The sequence below is a fragment of the Nothoprocta perdicaria genome, unplaced genomic scaffold (assembly GCF_003342845.1).
Source record: "Nothoprocta perdicaria isolate Ctin4 unplaced genomic scaffold, notPer1 scaffold_127, whole genome shotgun sequence".
Lineage (NCBI taxonomy): Eukaryota > Metazoa > Chordata > Aves > Tinamiformes > Tinamidae > Nothoprocta > Nothoprocta perdicaria.
This window is the reverse complement of record NW_020454394.1, coordinates 897,916-921,171: the sequence shown is the minus strand read 5'-3', so window position 1 is coordinate 921,171 and position 23,256 is coordinate 897,916. Positions and strand designations below refer to the sequence as shown.

The 23,256-nt window shown below is 38.4% G+C and overlaps 1 protein-coding gene across 4 annotated transcripts in view; it reads left to right on the top strand.

Annotated features, from left to right (window-relative positions):
• The first annotated feature begins 511 nt into the window (after positions 1-511).
• The window catches only part of UPF2 (UPF2, regulator of nonsense mediated mRNA decay), a 62,308-nt gene continuing 39,563 nt past the window's right edge, over positions 512-23,256 (top strand). For 2 of the 4 annotated variants that reach the window (XM_026033325.1, XM_026033323.1), the window contains exons 1-9: positions 823-845; positions 5,187-5,566; positions 6,615-7,394; positions 12,519-12,679; positions 13,629-13,826; positions 14,090-14,239; positions 17,014-17,076; positions 20,366-20,469; positions 20,996-21,081. In XM_026033325.1, coding sequence (XP_025889110.1) covers positions 5,205-5,566; positions 6,615-7,394; positions 12,519-12,679; positions 13,629-13,826; positions 14,090-14,239; positions 17,014-17,076; positions 20,366-20,469; positions 20,996-21,081 — 1,904 coding nt within the window. In that variant the 5' untranslated portion in view covers positions 823-845; positions 5,187-5,204. Of the gene's footprint in view, positions 637-822; positions 846-5,186; positions 5,567-6,614; positions 7,395-12,518; positions 12,680-13,628; positions 13,827-14,089; positions 14,240-17,013; positions 17,077-20,365; positions 20,470-20,995; positions 21,082-23,256 lie in introns of those variants that run through there. The other 2 variants (XM_026033324.1, XM_026033326.1) reach the window with 2 other exon arrangements.

Genomic DNA, 23,256 nt, shown 5'->3' with positions numbered 1-23,256 from the left:
AATATTATACCATAAARTACAATAGGGAACATCTGTAACTTCACCCTAGCATGTCATTTAACTGAGTATAGGCCATGGGTTTTTTGTTGTTGTTTTTTCATTGTGGTGATGGCTGAAGAGGTTAAAAAAACCCAATTTCCCTCTTGGTATTCTAGGCAGGTGGGATTGTTTGCAGTCTAATTAAGAGAGATCCCTCCAAATTAATTGAGAGAGGAACTCTCCAAAATGGGGGAAAAGATCACCATGGGGATGTGCGATTGCTTTAAAACATCCTTTTKAAAGCATTTTGGTGACAATGCCACAGATATCCTATGTTTATTCACTCAAAATCGTGTTTTTAGGCGTGTTTGTGTTAATAATGACCACGGTGAGAAACGTTTCCCCGCTCGCCCCGGGGCAAACGGCGCCGCCGGGTGACGTCACGGCCGTGACGTCAGGCGGCAAGGAAGCACCGCAGCGGGCCGGGCGCAAACACCCTCCCCGCCCTCGGCCACTTCCGCCTCCGCAGCCCCCGGTAGCGCGAGTGGGGGCTGTCAGACTGAAGGACCCCGCTGGGGGCTGCCCGCTTTACTGCCTGAGGCTAGCCTCCGGAAGCCGCCGCTTGTCGAGCGGCCTGCAGCGGCGGCGGCGGCGCGGGTAGGTGGCGTCTCGCTGCCTTTCGGCGCCGCACGCAGGAGAGGAGGCAGAGCAGCACGGTCTGGCGGGGAGGCGGCGGCGCGGCGGCTCAGGCAGCGCGGCGGGGCGGCCCGGCGGGCGGCGCGAGGCGAGAGGAGCGCGGGGTCCTCGCGCGCCAGGGCAGGCGGCGGCGCTCCCGGAGGCCGCGCTGATGTCGGCCCCGCGCGCAGGTACCGGCCGGGACGCGACGTGCGGCGGCCCCGGGCCCTGGGGGGCGGCCCGGGACCGGGCAGGGCCGAGCGGCGGAGGCGGCTCCGTGGTGGCGGGGCCGGAGCGGCGCCGAGCGGGCCGCGGGCCGCGCGCGGGCTCGCTGCGCGGTGCTCTTCTCGTTGCGCTTGTCGTTAAARGAAACGCCCGCCGCGTTTCGGCCCTGGGGGCTTTTAGCGCACCGAGGAAGCGCGGGAGCGTAACGGACGGATYTTGTCGCCGTTAGAGCGCGGTCGCCGGGGGCTCCCGCGTGCGCGCTCCGTCTCCCTAACCTGTCTTTAAAAGAGCGGCCGCATAAAGGAATATTTACGCGGCTAAACCCGCTTCTAATTGCAGTGCGAAAACAGTGGGGAAAAGTTTAGTTAAACAGTCGTTTTTTCTTTATATGTGCTGCTCGTGCCGTGATGTTTTGCCTCGCATACTTGTGTTTGTGAGATTCCAACTCACAGGTGTCCTCTGTGACAATCAGTTTTTGTTGRTGTGAGAGAACTAAGCAGCTCAGGACAAGGTGGAGGTGTTTTTTTGTGCATCCATTGTGAATGCTGATTATGGTAATGATGCTGGTCTTTAATACTTTGGGTGCCTGGAGAATAAGCCTTTACATCATTGTTTTTGTGCTAAATGTTGCCTAATCCAATCGTTTCTTTCACAGAGTGAGATTTATGTGAAAAGCTGAATGGAAATTAAAAAGCATTAAGTACTGTTTAATTAAGCTTGAGTTCCAGCAGGAAATAATATTAGAAAAAAATAGTACTGCTTTCACTAGGGAAGTAGTCTGTGTGGTGATGGAACTAACATGCAGTGTATACAGAGCTTCTAAATAGCACTACAGATATTGGTAGCAAAGAGTCCAAGAGCATGTTGAACTTGTGTCTTCTTTCTGTTATCGCTGGTCTATTTTTGGTCTGTGAAACACTAATTCCTCTGTTGGCCTCTGAAGTTCATTTTGCATTCTTTCCTTTTCACCAGCAACTCACAAAAGTATTTGATACAAAAAAAAAAAAAGTTTATTTTTTTAATAACTCTTTGCCATTCCCTTATTTGAACCTAACTGCAAATCTTCAGCCTGTCTCCTCCTTTCATAGGTTTCCTGTGAAACTGAGACTTAGGAGTCTGCTACCTCTCCGTTTTGTTTTTTCTTCTGCATCTTTTAATTTCTGAACCTTTTGACTGGATTTAGCCAGATCAGACAGCTGGAAGTTTCAGTGGGATAACCTTTCCAGAGATCTTGTGATAACCAGCGGCTGAGGAGAAGGGAAACAAATTACCATTAGCGCTGAGGGAAGGCAGCAGCGGGCACTCAGTGAACAACTCGCTTCTGTCTCCTGCTCTCCCTTGGCACGGGTGTCTGGAGCACTGAATCAGTGTGTGTAGCTTGGTGACAGCCACCACGCCGGCTGCTCCCTGCAGTCAGTAGCTGCTAGATGCAAAAATACCCGGTGGGCAGCACAGAGTATCGCAGTGCATTTTTGTTCTTTGATAGATGATAAAATTCCGCTAGAAAATGGATTTCTTTAGCCCCAGTGCTCGTGGCAGGGAGGGGACAATAATGTTGCTTTGGGATGAAAACTGAAATGTGCCTGATTTTGCTCAATTCTTTCTTTATCCAGTCTTCTTTTTCTTGCTTTTATAAAAATAAATATCAAATGTTCCTTTAAAACAGAATTCTGAGTTTCCGTAAGTGGTAAGAGGGTGAATACTGTTTTTTAGTAAGTGACCATGACAGTAAAAATTGCACATGTAGCTGATTTTTTTTTTTTTTTTCCCCCTTTTCTCGTATCATTTTATTCCTCATTAGGTTACTCAATGTAGGGAACACGTAGGGAACAAAGATAAAATCATGAGTATTGAAATTATAATTGGGATTATTTGTTTGTTTTTTCAGTATTTCTTTAATCAAGCAGCCATTTTCTCCAGTGTTTTCTTTTATACTTAACTACAAGTTCATTTTTCAGAATTTAACACTTTATTTAAATGAACATATTGCTTTGTTTTTGAGTTTAATACGCTTCTTGGTGACCATAAACCTTTAAATATAATAAAACTGTTTTAGAGAGTCCCATGCAAAGGCTTTCCCAGATATAATCTTACTAACACGATCTTAAAGCAGTGTTTGAATGTTAAAACTTGAAAGCCTTTATTTAAAAGGATAGTAGAGCTAGGGTAGCTGCCTTGAACTGGTGCAGCTTACAATATATACTCGGAGTGAGAAATGATCAGTGACAAATGATTAATGAACTTTACTGCTTAGTATRAAACAAAATATTTACAGGATTTGAATCTTCTGGATGGATCTTTGAGCACCAGGCCCTATTTAAATTCTGATTATAGACTAGAAAGAGCCAAATTTGCTAGTATTTGTGTAACTGAAACCACTTACTCAACATAACTTACACAAATTAATGCAAGAAACATCGCTTAATAGCAACTGGCAACAGTACCAATTACAGAGGCCAAATCATTARCAGATTCTCCATTGATAAGCCTTCACTGCTCTCTTTTTATTTTAAAAAACAACTTTTAGTATGTCTGAATATTCTGCCCTAGTAATTTCTGCATGAATGAAGTGTAGAAGTTATACAGCGCTAGGAGTGGTAGTTGGGAGTTGAGCAAGTATTAGGAATAAAATGAAAAGATGCTGCTCTAGGAGATTTTTGCATGCCACAAGTCTGCTTAACTTGGTATAAATTTGTGAAGCTCTTGTATTGAGTGGCTCTAGGGGCTGTTTCTCTGGGCCACTWCTCTCTGGCCCTTGGTGATCCTGCACGTGAGTCAGTAGAGTACCCTTGCTGTAAGGTGGCCAGCTGTGTTCTGGACTCTATGTCTTTGTGTCCAAGAGTTATCCAGCAGGTTGTGGGAGGAGATTCTTCCCCTGTTCTAAGGACTGGCAGGATCACCTCTGGATGCTAAGTGCAGTTGTGGGCCCTCTGATAGAAGAAAGACGTTGATATGGTGTAGTAGGCTCAGGAGGACCACTGAGACATTCGGGGATGGAAGTACAGGATGCCTGAAGAGAGACCAAGAGGACTCGAGTTCTCCATCAAGAAGAGAAATGGAGGTCCACCACGATATAAATCAAGGGAATGGAGAAGATGGAACCATATTGTTTCAAGGTTTTGCAGGGATAGGACAAGGATCAAAAACCACAAGCTGGAGCTTGGTATATTCCAGTGTGATATTACAAAAATATTTTTTCATCATGTGGATGCTTGGATGTTGGAATGGGAGCCTGGAAAGGCTGTGAAATCTCTGTTGTGGGAGATAGTCAAAACTTAACTCTACAAGACTGAGCAACCTCATCTAATTGCACTTCCTTTGAACAGTGGGTTGATTTAGGTGATTTCTAGAGGTCCTTTCCTACCTAAATTATTCCATGAGTCTGTCTTATTCAGTATACTGTTAGCTCTTGTATTCCAAGGGAAATGCAAATACAGAATCCCAAAGGGACTGGGCTAGAAATCCCAAAGATGATAAAATTTCTACAAGCCTTATGGGGGAAAAATAAATGACTGTGAAAGTGCAAATTAGTACTTTTGATACCTCTTGGCTGTAACATTTCTATTATTTTCRTTAGTCCTGTGGACGGGCAGGTTTGTGCTGTGCTGGTACTTCTGCTGTAGGGAAGAATGTGCCCAATATTTGGGCAAGGGTAATGAAAAAGTGAACTCAAGATGAGCTTTTCCTTATAAGGGTAGTCAAGCATTGGACTAGTTGTTCAAAGAGATTGTGCAGCCTCCTKCCTTGGAGGCTTTCAGGATGGGACTGGTGCAAGTCTAGAGTAACTTCARAACTGATCCTGCCCTAAGCAGGGCATAGGATCTCTTGAACTACCTTCTAACCTGAATTATTGTATGATCTTAAATGCAACTGTACGAGGTTGGAATATTCTTAGGAGGTATCTAGAAAGATCTGTGAGATACATGTGTTTACAGTAACATAGACCATAAATCATGGGGAACAGAGTTTTACAAGTTTTGACAATGAAACAATTTTGTAATTTTCTTTCTGTTTTTGTTTGTTTTTTGATACAGTTTCCCAATCATATACCAGTATCTTATTCCTAGTGTTGTGGAAACTTCAAAWACTTTGCAATTCATGTTGAAGACAACTTCAGACATATTAATATACATTTGGATAATCATTGTAATTTAGGTTGGAAACTGGGATTCTTTCATTTTCCCTCTTACTTTGAGCTAAGCATAGTTAAATTTAAGTAAATTTATTAATATGTTAATTAAAAAAATATAAATTTATTAATGTATTAAGAGCAAACTAAACATAGTTTCCTTTCTGTAATTCTGCAGACCTGCCTGGGTAACGCAATGCCAGCTGAGCGAAAAAAAAYTGCCAGTATGGAAGAAAAGGAATCTTCATTAAATAATAAAGAAAAAGATTTTAGCGAAAGGCGACCAGTGAGCACCAGGGAGAAGCCAAAAGACGACGTCAAGGTTGGAATGAAGAGAGAGACTTTAAAGGTTCCTGAAGATAAAAAGAAAAAACTGGAAGAGGACAAAAGGAAAAAAGAAGACAAGGAGAGGAAGAAGAAAGAAGAGGATAAAGTAAAGGCTGAAGAAGAGCAAAAGAAGAAGGAAGAAGAAGAAAAGAAGAAACTTGAAGAGGAAGAGAAAAAGAAGCAAGAGGAGGAAGTTAAACGGCAACAGGAGGAAGCAGCTGCTCAGCTCAAGTAAGTCACTTTCTAATGGTTTAGTTGTCCTGTGAGGATTGTGGGCTACGTTTCTAGGTGAACTGTTGGAATTATTTATGAGTTGTGCCTGGTATTATAAATTTTTCATGATTAACTAAGTGCATTTTGTGACTGCTGCATGGTTAACCTATGTTACTTTTGGGTTCACTGGTGTGCTTGGAATGACCGTCTAATGCACAGAAATGGTTGAATAAAGAAGCACGTTTTATTTTGAGGTGGAAAAGTGTTAGTGTTCTTAAAATGGGAATGCAGGGTCAAAAAAGCCCAGAGAGCATAGCAGGAGCAAACTTACTAATTTATGTAGTTTATTTTTTACCCGTCACAGACAGTTGATGTCTGGATGTCAGGCAAAGAATGTAGCTCATAAGTTCAGTATATGATCTTACCAATGCAATATGTCTTAGTATGTTTTCAAAAGGAGCTGCAGTATTGAAAATAACATCTTTGGAACAAAAAAGCCAAGATTTTGGTCATTCCTGTGTGTGAAATAAAGTCTCTYGTAAAATTGAGGATAATATTATAGATGAAACCTAGCTGTCTCTTGCAATTTCGGTGATTTAGGGGAATAAATTTTTTGTTATGTATTTTTTTAACCCTATAATACAGTAACTTACCAAAATATATCTCATTTTGGAGTAAGGGAGGGAATCTTATGTTTATATTTTCTAGGTGTATTGGAATTAAATTGTTCTGTGTAGAAATTTTTGAAATTCTGTTTTGTAGAAAGTGGGGCTTGCCTTTTGTAGAAAAAAAGCAGAGTAGCTTACTGAAATAGATGCCTTAGCTTATTAGAGTTACCTGAATATTCCTATATTTAACAAGTTATTTAGAATATTGGATAAAACTTGTATTTATAACTACTGGATTTAGAGCTACTGGGTTTGAAACTGTTTTTTGAAAATCTGATTTTTTTTGTTATTCTGAAAAAATAACAAAATAGTAAATAAATAATTTTGTTATTTTGAAAAAATTAATATGAAAGTCAGGTGCTGTAATAGAATTAGTAAAATATATTTATTTATTTTAGGGAAAAAGAGGAAGCGCATCAGCTCCATCAGGAGGCTTGGGAACGCCATCAAGCAAGAAAAGAGCTTCGGAGCAAGAACCAGAATGCACCAGACAGTCGGCCTGAGGAAAACTTCTTTAGCAGACTGGACTCCAGTCTGAAGAAGAACACAGCTTTTGTTAAGAAGCTAAAAACGATCACGGAGCAACAGAGGGACTCCTTGTCCCACGATTTTAATAGCTTAAATTTAAGCAAATACATTGCAGAAGCAGTGGCTTCAATTGTGGAAGCTAAACTGAAAATATCGGATGTGAACTGTGCTGTGCACTTGTGTTCCCTCTTTCACCAGCGCTATGCTGATTTTGCTCCTTCGCTACTTCAGGCTTGGAAAAAACATTTTGAGGCAAGGAAGGAGGAAAAGACTCCCAACATTACCAAGTTAAGAACTGATTTGCGTTTCATTGCAGAATTGACAATAGTTGGGATCTTCACTGACAAGGAAGGTCTGTCTTTAATCTATGAGCAGCTTAAAAATATTATTAACGCTGATCGAGAATCCCACACTCATGTTTCTGTGGTTATCAGCTTTTGTCGGCACTGTGGAGATGATATTGCTGGTTTGGTACCAAGGAAAGTAAAAACTGCTGCAGAGAAGTTTAACTTGAGCTTTCCTCCTAGTGAAATAATTAGCCCTGAGAAACAACAGCCCTTCCAGAATTTGTTGAAGGAATACTTTACGTCTTTGACCAAACACCTGAAAAGGGACCACAGGGAGCTACAAAATATTGAAAGACAAAACAGGTGACATTTAAATGTTGCTTTTAATTTATGCAAAAAAAAATTATGAAATGCCTAAATTTGTTTCAGAATTTGTCACCAGACAAAAGTCCATGTTAGTGGTGTGTGAAGAAAAGTGTGTCGTGCAGTTTGTTGTAAAAACGAAACAGAACTCTTGAGTAATGCTTTGAATAGTCAAAAACAATAACAAAAAAGTGAGATTCTCCAAATACTTTTTCAAGGAGGTTGGGGGGGGGGGGGGGAGATGGAAAAAGAAACGCCCTTGAGGTTTATTTCTCAGCTTGAAGGTAATACTTCTTTCCCAGCTGTTTTTGACCTTTTCCAGTTGCAGGAATCTGATTTCTTTCTCCACCCACATGCATCTCATGGAGAAAATGTCACAATGGTCGGACTTGGTTACTTTTTTTTAGCTGTGTTGTCAGTGATATTGAATAGTGAGGAAAAATATAGTTTTCCTTTACTATGGGCATATTTGAAGTGTTAAAGATTTCATATATATTCCCATAAATGTCTGTGTGAAGTATTAATATTAAAGGATCTGAACATACATGTCTAAATGAGGTGAATGAAGATCTGAATGATTTAATTTCCCCTCTGACCATATTGTTATTACTTGCTTTTCTTTAAAATTTTCTGAGTTGTTATTATTGGAGCTACTTTAAAGCCAGTTGCTGGTCTTAATATTTGTAATTCTTGCATTCTTTTGGAAGAATTCCAGTTAGACAGATGTGGATGCATTACTGTCTAGATAAATTTCAACCAAAATGCTTAGTTGAAACATCAATCCAGAGACAAATGTTTAGAACACGCTGAAATCCAGTGTTTCCAAACCTCGGGTTTAAACACTTAGGTCCCCTGTGAAGGTAGGTGTTTTGCTGCTGTCCTAATTTGGTTTCATTTTGCTGCGTGTTGCATTTCATAGGACTGTAAACTGACATTTGATCAGGCATTACTTCTTCAAGCACCTTATGTCTTTCAAGGGAATTGGTTTATTGGCTTTTTTTTTAATTTATCATATAAATTTTTATACTTTAACRATTATATTTGGTTCAGGAAATAAATGTGATACAATTCCAAATCTGGACCATGATACAGTACGAAACACTGGGGAAACTGAATTTGTTTCCATGTGATTGGTCACCAGTCTACCACTTAACATTAGCTTACAGATATCCATTTAAATAATGGGAATTTCAGCGCAGGAAAAAATACTGGTGATTTGGTTCATTAGTGCATTTTTTCTCTGACAGCAAGTTATAAAGCAAATGCTTTCATTACCATTTAGAAAATGTTCTGTAAAATTGATGTGTGTGTATATATATATATATAGTTAAAATCTGGTTAGATTTTTGATAAGTGAATGTTGTAAAGTCTGTACAGTAGGAAATTAAGTGAAAATAATACAAAAAAAAAGTGAAGAGATTGAAAAGAAAGAACTTGAGTGTTTTAGGGTAGGRATATGTACTCATCATTGACCTACTTTGAGCAGGAGACTGGACTCCTTAGACACCTCCCTAGGTACCTTTCTAGTSTGAAATATTCTATGAGTTTAGGTACAAAGGTTTGTCTTATGGAAGAAATGTAAAGAAGAGTTATTTATCACTGGGTAATAATTATTATTCTTTTTTATTATTATTCTTTCTATATCAACTTTTAAAATTTAGTTTAGCTCCTTAAAAGTTGGTAAATAGGCTTCCTTTAAGAAACAAAATGACAGAAGGCTTTTCTGTCTGATTTTATTTGGCTTCAGTCTCTCTATAGCGAACAGATAAAACAGGTAGTTGCATGGTATGGATGTGCAAGGCATGAAGTCAGAGAAATGGGCTAGTTAGGGGGCTGTGAATTCCGCCAAAACTCTCCTAAATTGCTGGTTTTTGAAAAGTGATTGTAAAAAGGATAATAATCCTGTTGAAGAGACCTGTTCTCTGTATTCAAAACCTGATGCTTCACTGATAGAAACAGCTTTAATTCCCACYGCTATTACAGAACTGATGAACTGTAAAGTGAGTGATTTACTTCCCATTGTACATCAGCAAAATCAGTTTTTCAGCTTATGATATTTTTTTTTTCCTGAGAAATACGTCTTGAATTCATCCGTGTCAGGAGAGTTACTGCCGTTGTGAAATGACTCAAGCTTTATGCACTRGTTGAATTAATTGTTGATTAATATGGTAGTGAGAGCTCATGCCTTGTGTAACCTGCTGAATTGTTCAGTTAAAATTTAAAAGCATTATTACATACAAAGGTTTCTATGAGTCCATTAGGAAAAATTAGCTTCAGCTGCTCCTTGGCGACAGAACCTTAGAGTTAAGTGGTTACATAGATATGGGCACAACAAGGATCTCAGCTGACCATACTATTGGAAGGAARCAATTTGGTTCTGAATTTCCAGGTTGGATTTTCAAAAGTGATCATTAGATGTGGAAGAAATCCATCAAAATTAACTGTGTTTTTAATAGTGAACTTGCATTGTGATGCTTCATAAAACTTAAAAGAGATAGAAAGTAAGATCAAGTGGCTTGAATGGTGCTGTTAATTGTATGCAGAAATRACTTGTGCTTTTTAAAACTTGTTTGGTATATTTTATCTTGCTTTAATTTGTTAGCACTTSTCTTTGACCAGGAACCTGAACCTCAGTTTCAATGTTACTAGAGAGTGGATTTTTTAATAGTTGTGGGTTGTGTGGCTTGTTTGTTTGTTTTAATAATGCAGAGCCGTATTTATGAGATTGCAGGTAGATATTTAAACTTATTAAGATGTAAGCTTAATAGATAGCTTTCTCCATGGAAAAGTCATGTGTTAGCACTTACCTAGTCTCCTTAGTCCAAACTAAACTGCATTTGGGATGGATATGGGAAATTGTCAGGTATCTGCGAGCCAAGCTACTGAGTATTATGTAGGTAGATTTTTGGAATAGGGATGAGAAATGGAGCTAAATTGGAAAAGCAGCTGCAAGGCAGCTGGACTGGGCTTTGGTTCCTGACAGGCCTGTGGATTTTGTTGTATGCTGTGTGAATGTATTGCATACAAAGATGACTTTATGTTTAGATCCATTGTAATAGTAAAATAATTTAAGACTTAATATCCCTGAATTTATATTGCTTAAACTGTTAGAGACTTTCAAGCAAGACTTTTTTCAAGCRTCCTATTCCATAATTACTGTTTAATGAAAGGCAGCTGATAATGTGATGATATAGCCAGTTCCATAAATTATGGCATCCAAACCTCACTTTAAATTATTTTCTCTTCTAATGCTTTCACATCAGTACAGGATTTAGGGTGCATTTGTCAGTAGTTAGAGCTAGTAAATCCAGTGTTATTGCCACTATTTAAGCTACTATAAAACAAAACTGAGACTTGCTAGCCAAGCATATTTTGCCAGCTTTCTTTTAAAGTCTCTATTTCATCTGAGTCCATTAATACTTTATTTGGCCTTGTTGGCAGCCCCAAAGTGGATCCAGAAAATCCCTTAGCGGGAAAGAAATGACTGTGCTGCCTTGTCTGCRCAAGAGCCCTTGAGTGAGATCGAAAAACACCACAGATGGGGAGCGTGTCTTTCTTGGAAGCCTTAGTTGGAAACCAACTAAAACATCTCTATTAAGCAACCAGTTCATATGTAGCTGACAAAAAAAAAAAAAAACCCACGAAGATGACAGAAATCTTTCCACAGTCTTCTGTGGCAAGCTTGGTGCCATTAGGGATTAATATGTTGTTTACATCTAGTTCAAAGCACTGGAAGTTTTTGGTTTTCTTGTTTCAAATCCAGCAGACTTTGTATTTCTGCCTTCTCTCGGGATTCTGTATTTTAAGAGATTTGTTTTGTTCTGTTTTGGTATTTAATTCTAGAAGTCATATAGCATCCTACCTACACCAGAAGTTATAGTTCATGGGCATATTTTACGTTACTAGTTAAAAACACCCCCAAACTCTATGGTAATTGGTCAGTATTTATCAGAGTTGCTTTAGTCCAGGAGTTTTCAGGAACACGAGGAAGAAGACTTTTTTGCAACACTTGAGTTAGAAGTACATTACAAAATACAAGAGCATCTGTAGAGATGGAGTGCTCAGATCAGATTTGTGTTCCCTAAAATGATRAGAAATTTTTAATTATTTCCATCCTGTAAGAGTTAATCATCAGCATGAGAGTTAAGATCCATGCAAGCAAGTACAACAGGGAGTAAAAGGGAAACGTTTGCAAATTGAGGTTGAGATTTGCCTTTCTGAAATGAAAAATAGATCTGTAACCTGCAGACATAACAATGGTATGCTTTTACTAAATTATATCAAAATCATTACTTCTATTTAATGTTTGCCTTTTTAAAGTATGCAAGAGTAACATTTTTAAACTACCTATTATTTAAAAACAAGTGAGATTTTATTTTTAATCTAGTATTAAATATTTTGAGAAATCATGAATTGCTGAGCCTTAATTGATGTAAATCTGGTAAGAAAATAGTTGCGGTGTTCTGTATGTAATTCTGAAATGACTTCAGTGTGCGCTGTGCACTTCTAAGCAGTGTTTATACTCTTTCAAATATGAGTTGCTTTAAAAACAGACTTCAATTAAAAATTTAACCATTACAATTTAAAACTACTGTTAGCCAGTATCTTGAAATYAGAGTGCATGTGAAGAAAAAGAAACAAATATAATTTCTCTTAATTCCCCCTGAAAACCAGTCTTGATATAATTTCTTGGGAAAATTAATGGATTCATCTTAATGTGCTACTATTCTTGACCTCTTGGTGATTGTCCAGTTACTCTTTTGAGCAATAGGAAAACATTGTTATGGATGTAAAACAGCTTTTATTCACTCTTTCNTGACCCTTTCTAAGAAATAAGGATTTGGGGTTTTTTTTCCTTTTCAGATAACCTTTGTCTTTGGATATCCAAAGAGCATCTCTTACTGTATTGCACTTGGTTCTGTTGAAAATGGCAATTTGGTACCGTTGGGAAAAGAACATTGCCCCATATGTTGCTGTTACCACTGCAGTTTAAAGTAGAACATGCAAATTCTCTTAGGGCAAGTTGGCTTTGCTCAGTGAAAGGATTGGTTGTAGTTTATTATAGCTTAAATATCTTTAATGAAAAAGGTTGTCTAACTGCAGCTCTCAATTTGATCCACGTAGGCGCATCCTTCACTCCAAAGGAGAGCTGAGCGAAGATCGGCACAAGCAATATGAGGAATTTGCAATGTCCTATCAGAAGCTGTTGGCAAATTCTCAGTCTCTGGCTGATCTTTTGGATGAAAACATGCCTGACCTCCCCCAGGACAAGCCAACACCTGAGGGTAGGCCGTGTTCTAAAGCAAGGCAGGAGGGCACTGGAGGGAGGGTTAGCCAAAACCCTCCTGCTGGGGTGTTCTTCCCATTGATTTCTTCTGATCAGGGCTTTCCCGTTAAAGACATTAAAGAGTAATAACCCCCTAGTTTGCTAAATATATCGTGTGTCCTGGGCAGTTAGGCTAAGTTTGCTATTTCCTTAACGCTTCTCAGGTAATACAGGGATGAATGGAAAATAAAACCTTTTTCAATTTACATTCCATTAAATAATGCAAATAATTTTCTGTAATACTTAAAGAGCTAATATGTGCTAGAGTTTTATGATCTGATATTGTCAAAAAATGTAATCCGAAGTATATTTTGGACCATGCTGTTGTGAGCAGGAAGATGTCAAGCCACTAGGTGGCTCCCCGTGACAACCTGCCTTTTTATTTAATTTCCAAAGTGAATGACTTTGAGATTTTAGATTTACAGAGACATTGTTGATATCTTGAGTGTACCTTTTGCCCAAAGTGATATTGAGCCTAATAAAATCTTTTTCTTGAATACCCCAACTTCAAATATTATACTTTTAAGTTCCTCTGTTCTTAAAGTATAATGGGATACCATTTGTCATGCTCACAGTGATTGACTTTTTGTACTAATGTGGTTAGGTCTGTTACATCTTTTCATTCTAACACCACAGAATGTACTCATTCATTTTGTTTCAGCTTTCGTTCTGATACTGTCTTTTTCTGTCAGTGTCAAATTTACACTTTTTAGAAACCTTCATGCGTATAACATCAGATTATTAAAAACATATCAAGGTGTAAGTTATAATAATTAAATGATGGACACAAAGGTAATAATAAATGGATTAGGATGACTTTAAAGTTTTTTTTATTGATATCTTTCAATTTAAGGTGTAAACTCTGTGAAAATCATTTTCTAATGGTTTCACTGCTTTTTTTTTTGCAGAACATGGGCCTGGTATTGACATTTTCACACCAGGCAAGCCTGGAGAATATGACCTGGAGGGCGGTATCTGGGAGGACGAAGACGCTAGAAACTTTTATGAGAATCTCATTGACTTAAAGGCTTTTGTACCAGCAATTTTGTTTAAAGATAATGAAAGGTGTTCACAGAACAAGGATTCTGGCAAGGATGAGTCAAGAGGTAAAATGCACGGGTGTTTTTTGAGACTTCTTTTAACGTATTTATCTTGTCCAACAGATAGGAAAATTGGAAATAATGCATCTCTAATGAAATAATTCGTAGTGATCAGAACAGTACAACAAGCCAGGTGAAGTTTTAGGGAGGGAAATAAGTGGCATAGGCATTGTCTGAGTATGGTGTGTAGTTTTAGCTACATGAGTCATCTTGTGTTCCAGTAAAGACTGAGTGTATTTAGTAATTTGTTTTTGCTTAACTTTCACTAGATTCAAAAGATGCCAAAGATATTAAGGAAGCACCAGGGAATGAAGATTTGGAGTTGGAGCTAGAGAACTTGGATATTAATGATGATCCCCTGGAGTTAGACTGTGGAGATGAGGCTGAAGATCTTACAAAGAAGCTTCTTGATGAACAAGGTAGAAAGATGGTTTTAGAAAGTCTTTATTATGTTCTGCTTTGCAGCTGTTTATTGAACCTGATATTAGTCACTAAATAAATAAACCCTTCAAGGAGACATTTATTTTTAGCTGCTAGGAATTGTTTAGAATTCTGCTTCTTGCTTCCTATTAATCTTAAACTGAATGCTCTTTTGACCTAGCAAGCCAGTGGCATACTAATGAAAATTATTTTTCTGAGCTTTGTTTAGTGAAAGTTGCTAATTCCTGTATATCGCTTTTTAAAACAGAGAAATATAAAGGCAGCTCTGAAAAGTGGCTACAAAGTAGTATATAGATTTTTGTGCATGATTTCTCTCAACGCATATGGTACATTTAAAAATGTAACAAGTATTGGTTCAATGTCCAAGTTAAAGATATTTTTTATTTGTAACTCATCTTAAAATCTGGTTCAGCTTGCTTTTTCTCCTTGCTCATCATGGTCAGTAACAGATTTTTCATGATTTGGCTTTACATAGAGGAATCTGGTTAGGCCTTATGTATTCTTTTAATTATACATGAAATGCTAAAGATTTTATACCTATACTATCTACATCTATGTTAGACTTGCTAGGGGGAACAGCAGCAATATATTGAATTGCTTTTGAGAGTTAGGAGACTTTTCTTTGCTGTGCTACTGAATTATGGAAACCTACCGAAAGCAGCATCAAGTCTTGGGAGTTGAATTGATGGAGAAGCAACAGAGGCATTTTCTTAAATCATAGATACTTCAATATTCATTTGTATTTCCAAGGACCAATGCAGTTTCTGCCCATTGATTTCTAAAGAGGGAAGCTCATCTCTGCCCAGAATGCAAAAACATCACATATCGAGTCTGCTGGATGGAGGCTCTCTGGTATAAAAATGAGAATTTTTATCTGATCTCATCTTTTTATATCTGATCATCCTCTTGCTTGAAACTGCATTGTACTTTAAAAGTTGTCAAAAGTCAAAGTCAAAAGTTGAAGTCATAAAGTTCACAGCAAAGCAAAGAAGTTTAGGCCTTGAAGCCTATATCAGTGATTAAAGCACAGATTCATCTAAAGCTGATCCATGGATCTTCTGGTTTGAAGAGCTTGAGCAACCTCTTAAAGTGTCAGTCTCTCTCTGCTGCTCATAGATGCATCTTAGGGCATCCAGACTTTCAAATTACACGACTCTGTTGTATGCCAGAAGCTAGATTATAGAATCATGAAATCATTACAGTTCAAAAAGATCTTCAAGATCATCAAGTCCAACTGTAAGCCCATCACCACCATGCCTCGTAGATCAATGGGACATAAGGCCAGGGCTACAGTACTCTGTGAGGCCTCACAAATGCAAAATGAAGACAAAGCTAAATATATGAGGGTAAGCCCCTGAGAAATGTTCAAGTGAGGAAAGCCAGTCTGCCCATCTATAAATTTGTAGAAAGGATTGCTCATGCTTATCATTGCAACAGGCAGAGTAACTTTTGTGACACTGCAAAATGTTGACCATCGATACTGGAATATTTTTTAGAGGCAGCTATTGATCTATTAAACGTATTCTCATCAGAAAGGTTGTTCTAAAATGTATCAGAATGGGAATTATTTTATCATTAAACAGCCAGGCCTTAAAGAAAGCCTTTCATTTCATGATGTAGGAAAGTAATGCCATCTGCTTCATGGTATAGGGTTTTTTAAGAGGAAGAGCTATTGCTTCATGTCTGCCTTTACTCATCAGCTTGTTTTGTGAAACAAATAGTAACTGGATTTTTCAGACTCACGTTTCTCTGTCAGATTTGCTTCAGAAGTCACTGATGGAAATACAGCTTTTGTGGTTGCATTTGCTGTCATTTCCTCAGAAARCTAAGCTAAAAGTCAGCATTGTGTAAACTTTCCTTGAAACACAGTGAAACGGGCAGTTCTGTGTGACATTCTGGATGCTTTCAGCTGGCAGTACCAGGTAAACATAATCAGTGAAGATCTAAAGCGAGATACAGGTTCTCTGATGTATTTCCATTTGAGGCATAGTTGATTAACTCTCCTCTCTCCCATCCTTATTCTTCATAATTAAAATCCATTTGATTTGAAATTAGGACAATTAAGTGTCTTTCAGCTGCAATCTGCAGTGTTAACTCTTTCATATAAGCTGAGAATTTGAGGTAAATTAGTAGTATGTGGAAAGCCAGTAAAGAAGAAACACCTTTTGTTGAGATACTCTGAAAAACATAAACCAGAATATTCCTAGATCAATATGAGTTTTCRGTATAAAAGGAGGTACCGTAGGGTTTTGAATGCAAGACCTAAGATGAAGAAAAATGATTTTAGCTGTGTTAACCTGGGAGTGTGGGTTTCACTGGCAGAGGGATTAAGCTAAATTATGGAGGAGAAGTAAAAAGAGAAGGAGGGAACAGGTGGAGAGTCCAGGCAGGCAGTAGTTATTGGACAACTTCTGTTACTTCTGTAGAGCTGGAGGTTCTTTACTTATTTTTCCTGCTCTGTCCAGGATTGAGAGAGAGAGAAGATACCACCTGGATCTCAGTTTTCTCAAGTATACATTTCCTAGCAAGTCTCTCCTGCTACAGCATCCTTCTCTGCAACGCCTCCTTTTCCAATATTTATTTCTAAAAGTGAAGGCTGTAGTCAGCCTAAGTTTAAAATATGACATGTAGCAGGAAGGTTGGTCCTCTTAGTTCAAGAATGTTATTTACCAGGAATTCAGCTAATTAATTTTGTTTCTGTATTATGTTTATTTTGAGTGAATCTTAATTTTCTTATTTTCAATATGCTCAGGCAGGAGAGAGGGAGCAGATAGCACCGGAGCTGAAAATAGTGACGGAAAACAAGCTGAAAGAAGTGAGTTTTTAGGTTGTTTTAAAAAAAAATAGAATAAATGGAATAAATGCAGCTGTGTAAATGGAGACAAAGTTAAATGAGGAATGCCCAGAGTAGAGGTCGTCCCATGATACTGGGATCAGGGGGAGTTTTCTTTGATCATATTAACATATGTTAATATAGAGAGTGTTAGTTGGCTGGCAACATAGAGAATGTTCAGAAAGTGTGTGTGTGTATGTATTTTTAAGTTTGTTTATTAGGAAGTATTTTGTGGATTTAGATGACCTGAGAAACTGGACTCTGGGCATGTTACTTGGTAAGGCCTTAATACAACAAGAGATTTAATATTATGCTTTTGCTTAGTGGGTCTGCAGGAAGGCAACCCAGGCATCCTTTTGTTTACAGTATTGCTTAGTTACATCTGAATGTTACTGAATGGTGGCTCCTGCTTGATGAAATTAATGACAAAAACTCATGACACAGAAGGGTATCTACTGGCACTGTAAAAACATTCCTGTGGTTGTCCCTGTCTGGATGATACTCCACCAAGGGGAGCCTGCCAAGGGCTTCAGYGCTGAAGCCTTCCGGCAGGGTGGAGTTTCTGGGGAGAGATCAAATGACAGGTCCTTCTGGGGAGCTACAGAAGCTTCTGTAGAAGTAGAAAAGACCTTAATGGAAAAGAAGGCAGTGTTTCCTGAAAAATTGTGTGTTGAGTTAGAAGGTAAAGCAAATAACTGTTGTTACTGAAGTAGAAGATTATTTTGCACYGGTCACAGCAGGAATAAGGACTTTGGAAAGTGGCTTCTGCTTTCTCAGTTCTGCTCCTTGACAATTGCAGGATTGCATGAATTTCTGATTAAATAAAGTAAAAATTAACACAAGCAACAAATAAACAGCATAGTCTTATGTGATCTTACACAACAGTCTACAACAATCTTTTGGCACAATTTGATATTTAAACAGATGAGAACAGTTAAATTTTTATCTCAGTTGTTAGATACTGGAAAGTGTGGTGCATTTTGAAAAGAGTTGATGTATGATTTATAAAATGGGGTGATTCTGAAAGACTAGAACTCAAGAGCAAAAAGTAAGAGAGAAGCAAAAACTGATTTTTTTTTTCTCCTCCTCACGATTTGCCTGCTTAGAATGGTTGTTACCCTGGGAAGAAGTCCTAACTTTGTCTCTTCCTGTTATTATATATTCTTACTATTCATTATTATTATTTATTTTCAATCTGAAGTTGCAAACTTAAGTGCTGCAGGTACTACAACAAATTATAACTGCACAGAAAGAATCCAAGGACTGTGGTGAGAGAGAAATACATAAGAATTTGAAATGAGAGTATCTATGGCCTTCCAGTGAAGGAGAGGACCGGTCAAGGAAGGGATATATTTGGAACTGTGGTTGAGATAGAATGAGGTAGCACAGTCTTCTGAAAGATAATCTTGAAAAGTGTCTAGATTGGCAAAGGCTGTTTGCTTTAATATCTCGATATATGTCAAGAGCATCTATACCCAATGGAACAGAAAACTGAAAGGAAACCAATGGAGAGTGGTGGAGGAAGAAGGGGAAGTTAAAAGGTTTTTAGAAGGAAATGGGAAGATSTGGCTGCAGATATCTAAATCTTTTTGAAAAGATTTGGTAATGTCTGGATCAAGAGGATGTGTGTTAAATCTAAAGGAGTATGGATGCTAAAATCTATGATGTAAGTGCATGTCTGTGTGTGTGTGTRTATATATAGACACACAATRTAAGTCTATTGGTCAGAATCACTGTTCCATCAGTGGTTTTAAAACTCCAGGGTCATCTCTTCTCTGAACATTTGGAGCTCTTTTTTTTTCCTTTTTCTCCTTTCTTAAGAGCTTTTCTGTGTTGTTTTTTTCAACTTCTGAACACTGGCAAGTGAGGAGACGCTCATTTCATAAACTTCATGTCTAGCAGCTTGGAGTTAGGGTAGCCAGCAGTGTTCCTCAGGAACAATTCTGAGCATTTCCCTAACTGAGCTCCAATTCCTTGGAGTGTTATTTCTATTAATGTGTTCAGAGTGCAGTAGGGAACTGTTCAACTCTGTCTCATTCCGGACCTGTAATATAGCATCTCTGTCTCTTGTACCTTTTCAGTAACTTGAAAAGGAACTTAGGAACTTCAGTCTTTTACCCTGCTGCCTGTGAAGGCAAAGTGGCCTTGCCAGAGGGTTTCTTGGTGGGATTTCTCTCCCAACACACGCATTCTCATTTTGAAATTGTATCTGTCTGTCTTAAACACCTCCTCAGTGTTCTCATTCTTGCCCAAATTCTCACTCAAACCGAAGGGAATCCACCTTTTTACCATCTTCCTTCAGGAAGGAAGGTTCTCTCTCACTGTRGCAAGGACTGAAGTTGCCCAAGACTTCTGGCTCATTCTCTGCTCTCTGTGCTATCCTGAGCAAGCTAGGTTGACCTCTGTGATTTGTGTAAATTCTGCATCTTAGAAGCATATTCCTTGTTTTATGTTGGGAGGTGTAGTAGGATCAGTCTAGTGAGGTTTTCATGGTTGATGTCAAAATCTGAAATTCACCAGCAGTGTTATCCTTTACTATCGTAGTCTTACTAAAATATTCCATAAATAGAGGGCACTGTCACTGCTTCATACGTTGCAAATCATAGTGCAGTGTTTGCTTGAAAAACAGRTTGTGCTTAGCTTGCTGTGTCTATGTGCTCAACCCTCCATCCTAGGTGCTCTGTGGTTCAGTATCTTTCATTTCTCCACGGCCAAAGGAATTAAGTTGACTTCCTTCCACTTTCATGGCCTCAAATGAAGGGATGTCAAGAGCATACCAGGTGAAAAAGTGTTCTTARTGGATATTTTTAGTCCAAAATTCTAGTTTTCATGCATAAAATACATGCATTAAAAAGAGAATTCACAGTTGCAATAAATATTTGCTTGTTGTTTTTCCCTTATGTTCAGGCCTTCTTATGGTCCTCATTATGCCATCTAAAGAAATTACCATAGTTTTCTAGGAATAGGTATTTTTTGTTGTTCCTCTCAGTATAAATTGGGAGATAGACATCTTTGATTTATTAGTATTTCAGCTTTAGGAAGGCAAGTTTTCAAGGTGAAACTTGGATTTTTTTGCTTTTTTGACTCATCTGCATAGGTAATCAATGGACCAATCAATGGATTCTTTTAACATAAAGATAAACTGTATTTTGAATCTATAGATGAGTGTATTAACAGCACTAYATTACAAATGCACTATGCTTGGGGGATGTAATAGTAAGCTGTGATACCATGGTTTAAAGTTGTGTGTCACTTTGTTTCACTTTTTTAGAACAAGAGGATGAAGAAGCCAGTACTGGATCTCATTTAAAACTTATAGTAGATGCATTTCTTCAGCAACTTCCAAATTGCGTCAACAGAGACCTCATTGACAAGGTACAGTCCTTTTTTTTTTTTTCCCCAATTTCCAAGCATCTGATGCTAGTTCAAATCAATTGATCAGATATACAAATGTAAACATCTAAAGTCTAGCAGTWGCTGAATTCCTTTTTTTAAATCTGGGGGATTTTTTTTTCTCTCCCACTTAGTAAGCCCTTGCTTTTGTATCTTATGATACAAAAGTTTGATTTCCATCTGCCTTTTTCATAACTTATAGTTTGTTTTAACAGGAACAGACTTATTTTTCCTCTGTTATTACCTGACATTTATAATTTGTCTAAAGGTTCCTTTTTGCTTGTGCTGTTCAAAGGAGTCAGTCGAATTCCAGTATCTTTGAATGTTTTCTAACTGTGTCAGTTCTAGGCAGAGTTAAGAATTTTTTTTTCATTCATGGTTGTTCTAAAAGCAACTGTGTGTAACACAAGCCTGACTCTGTAAAAGATGCTCTTCTAAAAGCATGCTTTCTTGCTGTAAATATAAACGCTTGCATTTAAAGGTGAAATTTTGACTTCTCCCCTTATAGGCAGCAATGGATTTTTGCATGAATATGAATACAAAAGCCAATAGAAGAAAACTGGTCCGAGCACTTTTCATAGTTCCTAGACAAAGGTAAGAGCTGGGAGGCAGAAGTGTGGATGCAGCTTTGGTTATTCAGCGTAGCCTGTGYTGTGTGTTCATCATCTCTCTTCCCTCCCGGCAGTAAATCTTCCCATTCTGGGGGGAAAAAAACCAAGAAGCATATATTTAAATCAGGAGAACTTGCCTTTTTTGTAGTCCTGTGAATAGTTGGAGCACAATATAGTTTAGGAAAGATGACATCTTGTAATATGGTGACTCTGGTACAGTCAATAGCCTTTAGACTTTATTGCGTTGTAGCTTCTGGAAGAGAGCTGGTTCTTGGCTGCCCAGCTTGGAGACTGCAAATGGAAGAGTTGGAGCATGGCCTCTCCCATGTAGATTTGTCCATGTAAAGTTTTGCTGTATTTTTTCCCTGCTCCCTCTTTGCATACAAAAGGTTCCTGTGCTTACATGAGTTAAGCAAAGAGTTAAACAAGAGTTTTGCTTAAAGAAATGATGACAAATACGTAAGAAGCATAATATACTTGTGTCTGCTCTGTGCTGAACTTAGACTTTAAATAGATGCAGTTTACATAGGTGTAATTAAAAGGAGTCACTTTTCTTGCTTTGCTTTGTCCTGTTCTTAATTTCCCTTGAGAGCTTGCTCTGATGCAGCTTTTGGTTTCAGGTGTTTCATCATCATCTTGCATTTCCTGTTACAGTTCACACTACTTTGATTCCATCCCTTTTTCACATTGTGGGAGAGTCATGTTTTGAGCGCTTGCTTCATAGTCTCAAAGAGACTCCTGTGGACTATTAATCATTTTGAATAAACAAGCTTGGTGTTTTTTCCCTTATGTTTAAGCTCTTTGTTTCTGCCTTGTGTTTTCAACTTTATTTCCAACCTATTTCTGCAACCCATTTGTAATGAGCTTCTGTATTAATAATCTTCTGCATTAATAACTCTGCACTTCTGACTATCTTAAAGTGGTGATTTGTTGCTGAATCACATGAACCCAAATCTACCTTGATAGCAGTTGTACATTTGGAAGGATGTGCTTATAATCATTTACTATAATCATTTACTCTCTTACTCCAGAAAATAGGGATTTGACTAAACAGCCTTCCTCTATCACTATCTAATACTCAACTCCCAGAGTTCCAAATATGTTCTGTGTTAGCCTGAAGAGCACCTCATTAGAACTAAATTTATGATGTAAAGGAAATAATTTTTATTGTTTATTGGCAGGCTGATAATCACATCGAGAGAAGAGCATTTGCTCAGGACTTTAGAACCATGCTGTGTGCAGCAATATAAATCAGCAGGATGATGTAGACTTTTATCTTGAGCTCTTCCTTCATAGAGAATTTTCCATGTGTGTCTGCAAAATGGAAGTGATTTAATAGTTGGCCTTTGAACATGCAGTAATATTTGTACTACTGCCTGTATTTCTTCCTTATGCTGTAGAGGACGGGTTGTTCGGGTTGATCATKAACTCATGGAACCTGGTAGAAGATGTGTTGGGTTTGGTTTGCAAAAAAGTGTTCTAGATGATAATGACCTGAAGGAACTTGTTAACATTGTGCACAACAGACGTAGTAGCTTTCGAACACAACAAGACAGTAGCTTGTAAACTTGCAGCGTGGGGTTCACAAATCCAAGGAACGGTAAAATTCCCAGCCTCTGGTGCCATTAGAGCAAAAGGAGATGTTCCTTGACCAGGACTGTACGCTCTCCACTTTGCCACTGGTTCTTTGTCTTATGGATGATAGCTATCCCACTACACTTTTTAATTTTATTAAGAAAAAAAAAGGGGAGAAATGGGATCAGTTGATCAATGTGTGGGAACTCAACCCACAGTATAGTCTCATGCCATAGCGTAGACTCAGCCTGTGGTTAAGTTTGCTGTTTGTCATCTTATGTCTTGTCTTCTCATAGTTGAAACTAATCCTGAGAATGCTTCTCAGCTGACTTCCTCTTTGTTTTTCTTCTRAATATTTCCTTTCTTTGTCATATTTTCCTTTTCCTTTCTTTCATACATTTTTCTCCTGTCTACTGAGACCCCTTGAACTAATTAACTCTCCAACTTCTAGCTGTGAGATGCCTGCTCTCTGACAGGGCTGCCAGGCTGGAGAAACATGTTTAGCTGAGCGAGCTGCTGCTCCTGGGCTGCAGGCACAATGAAAGTACCAGCTGAACTGCCTGTATATGCAGAGGGTTTGAAA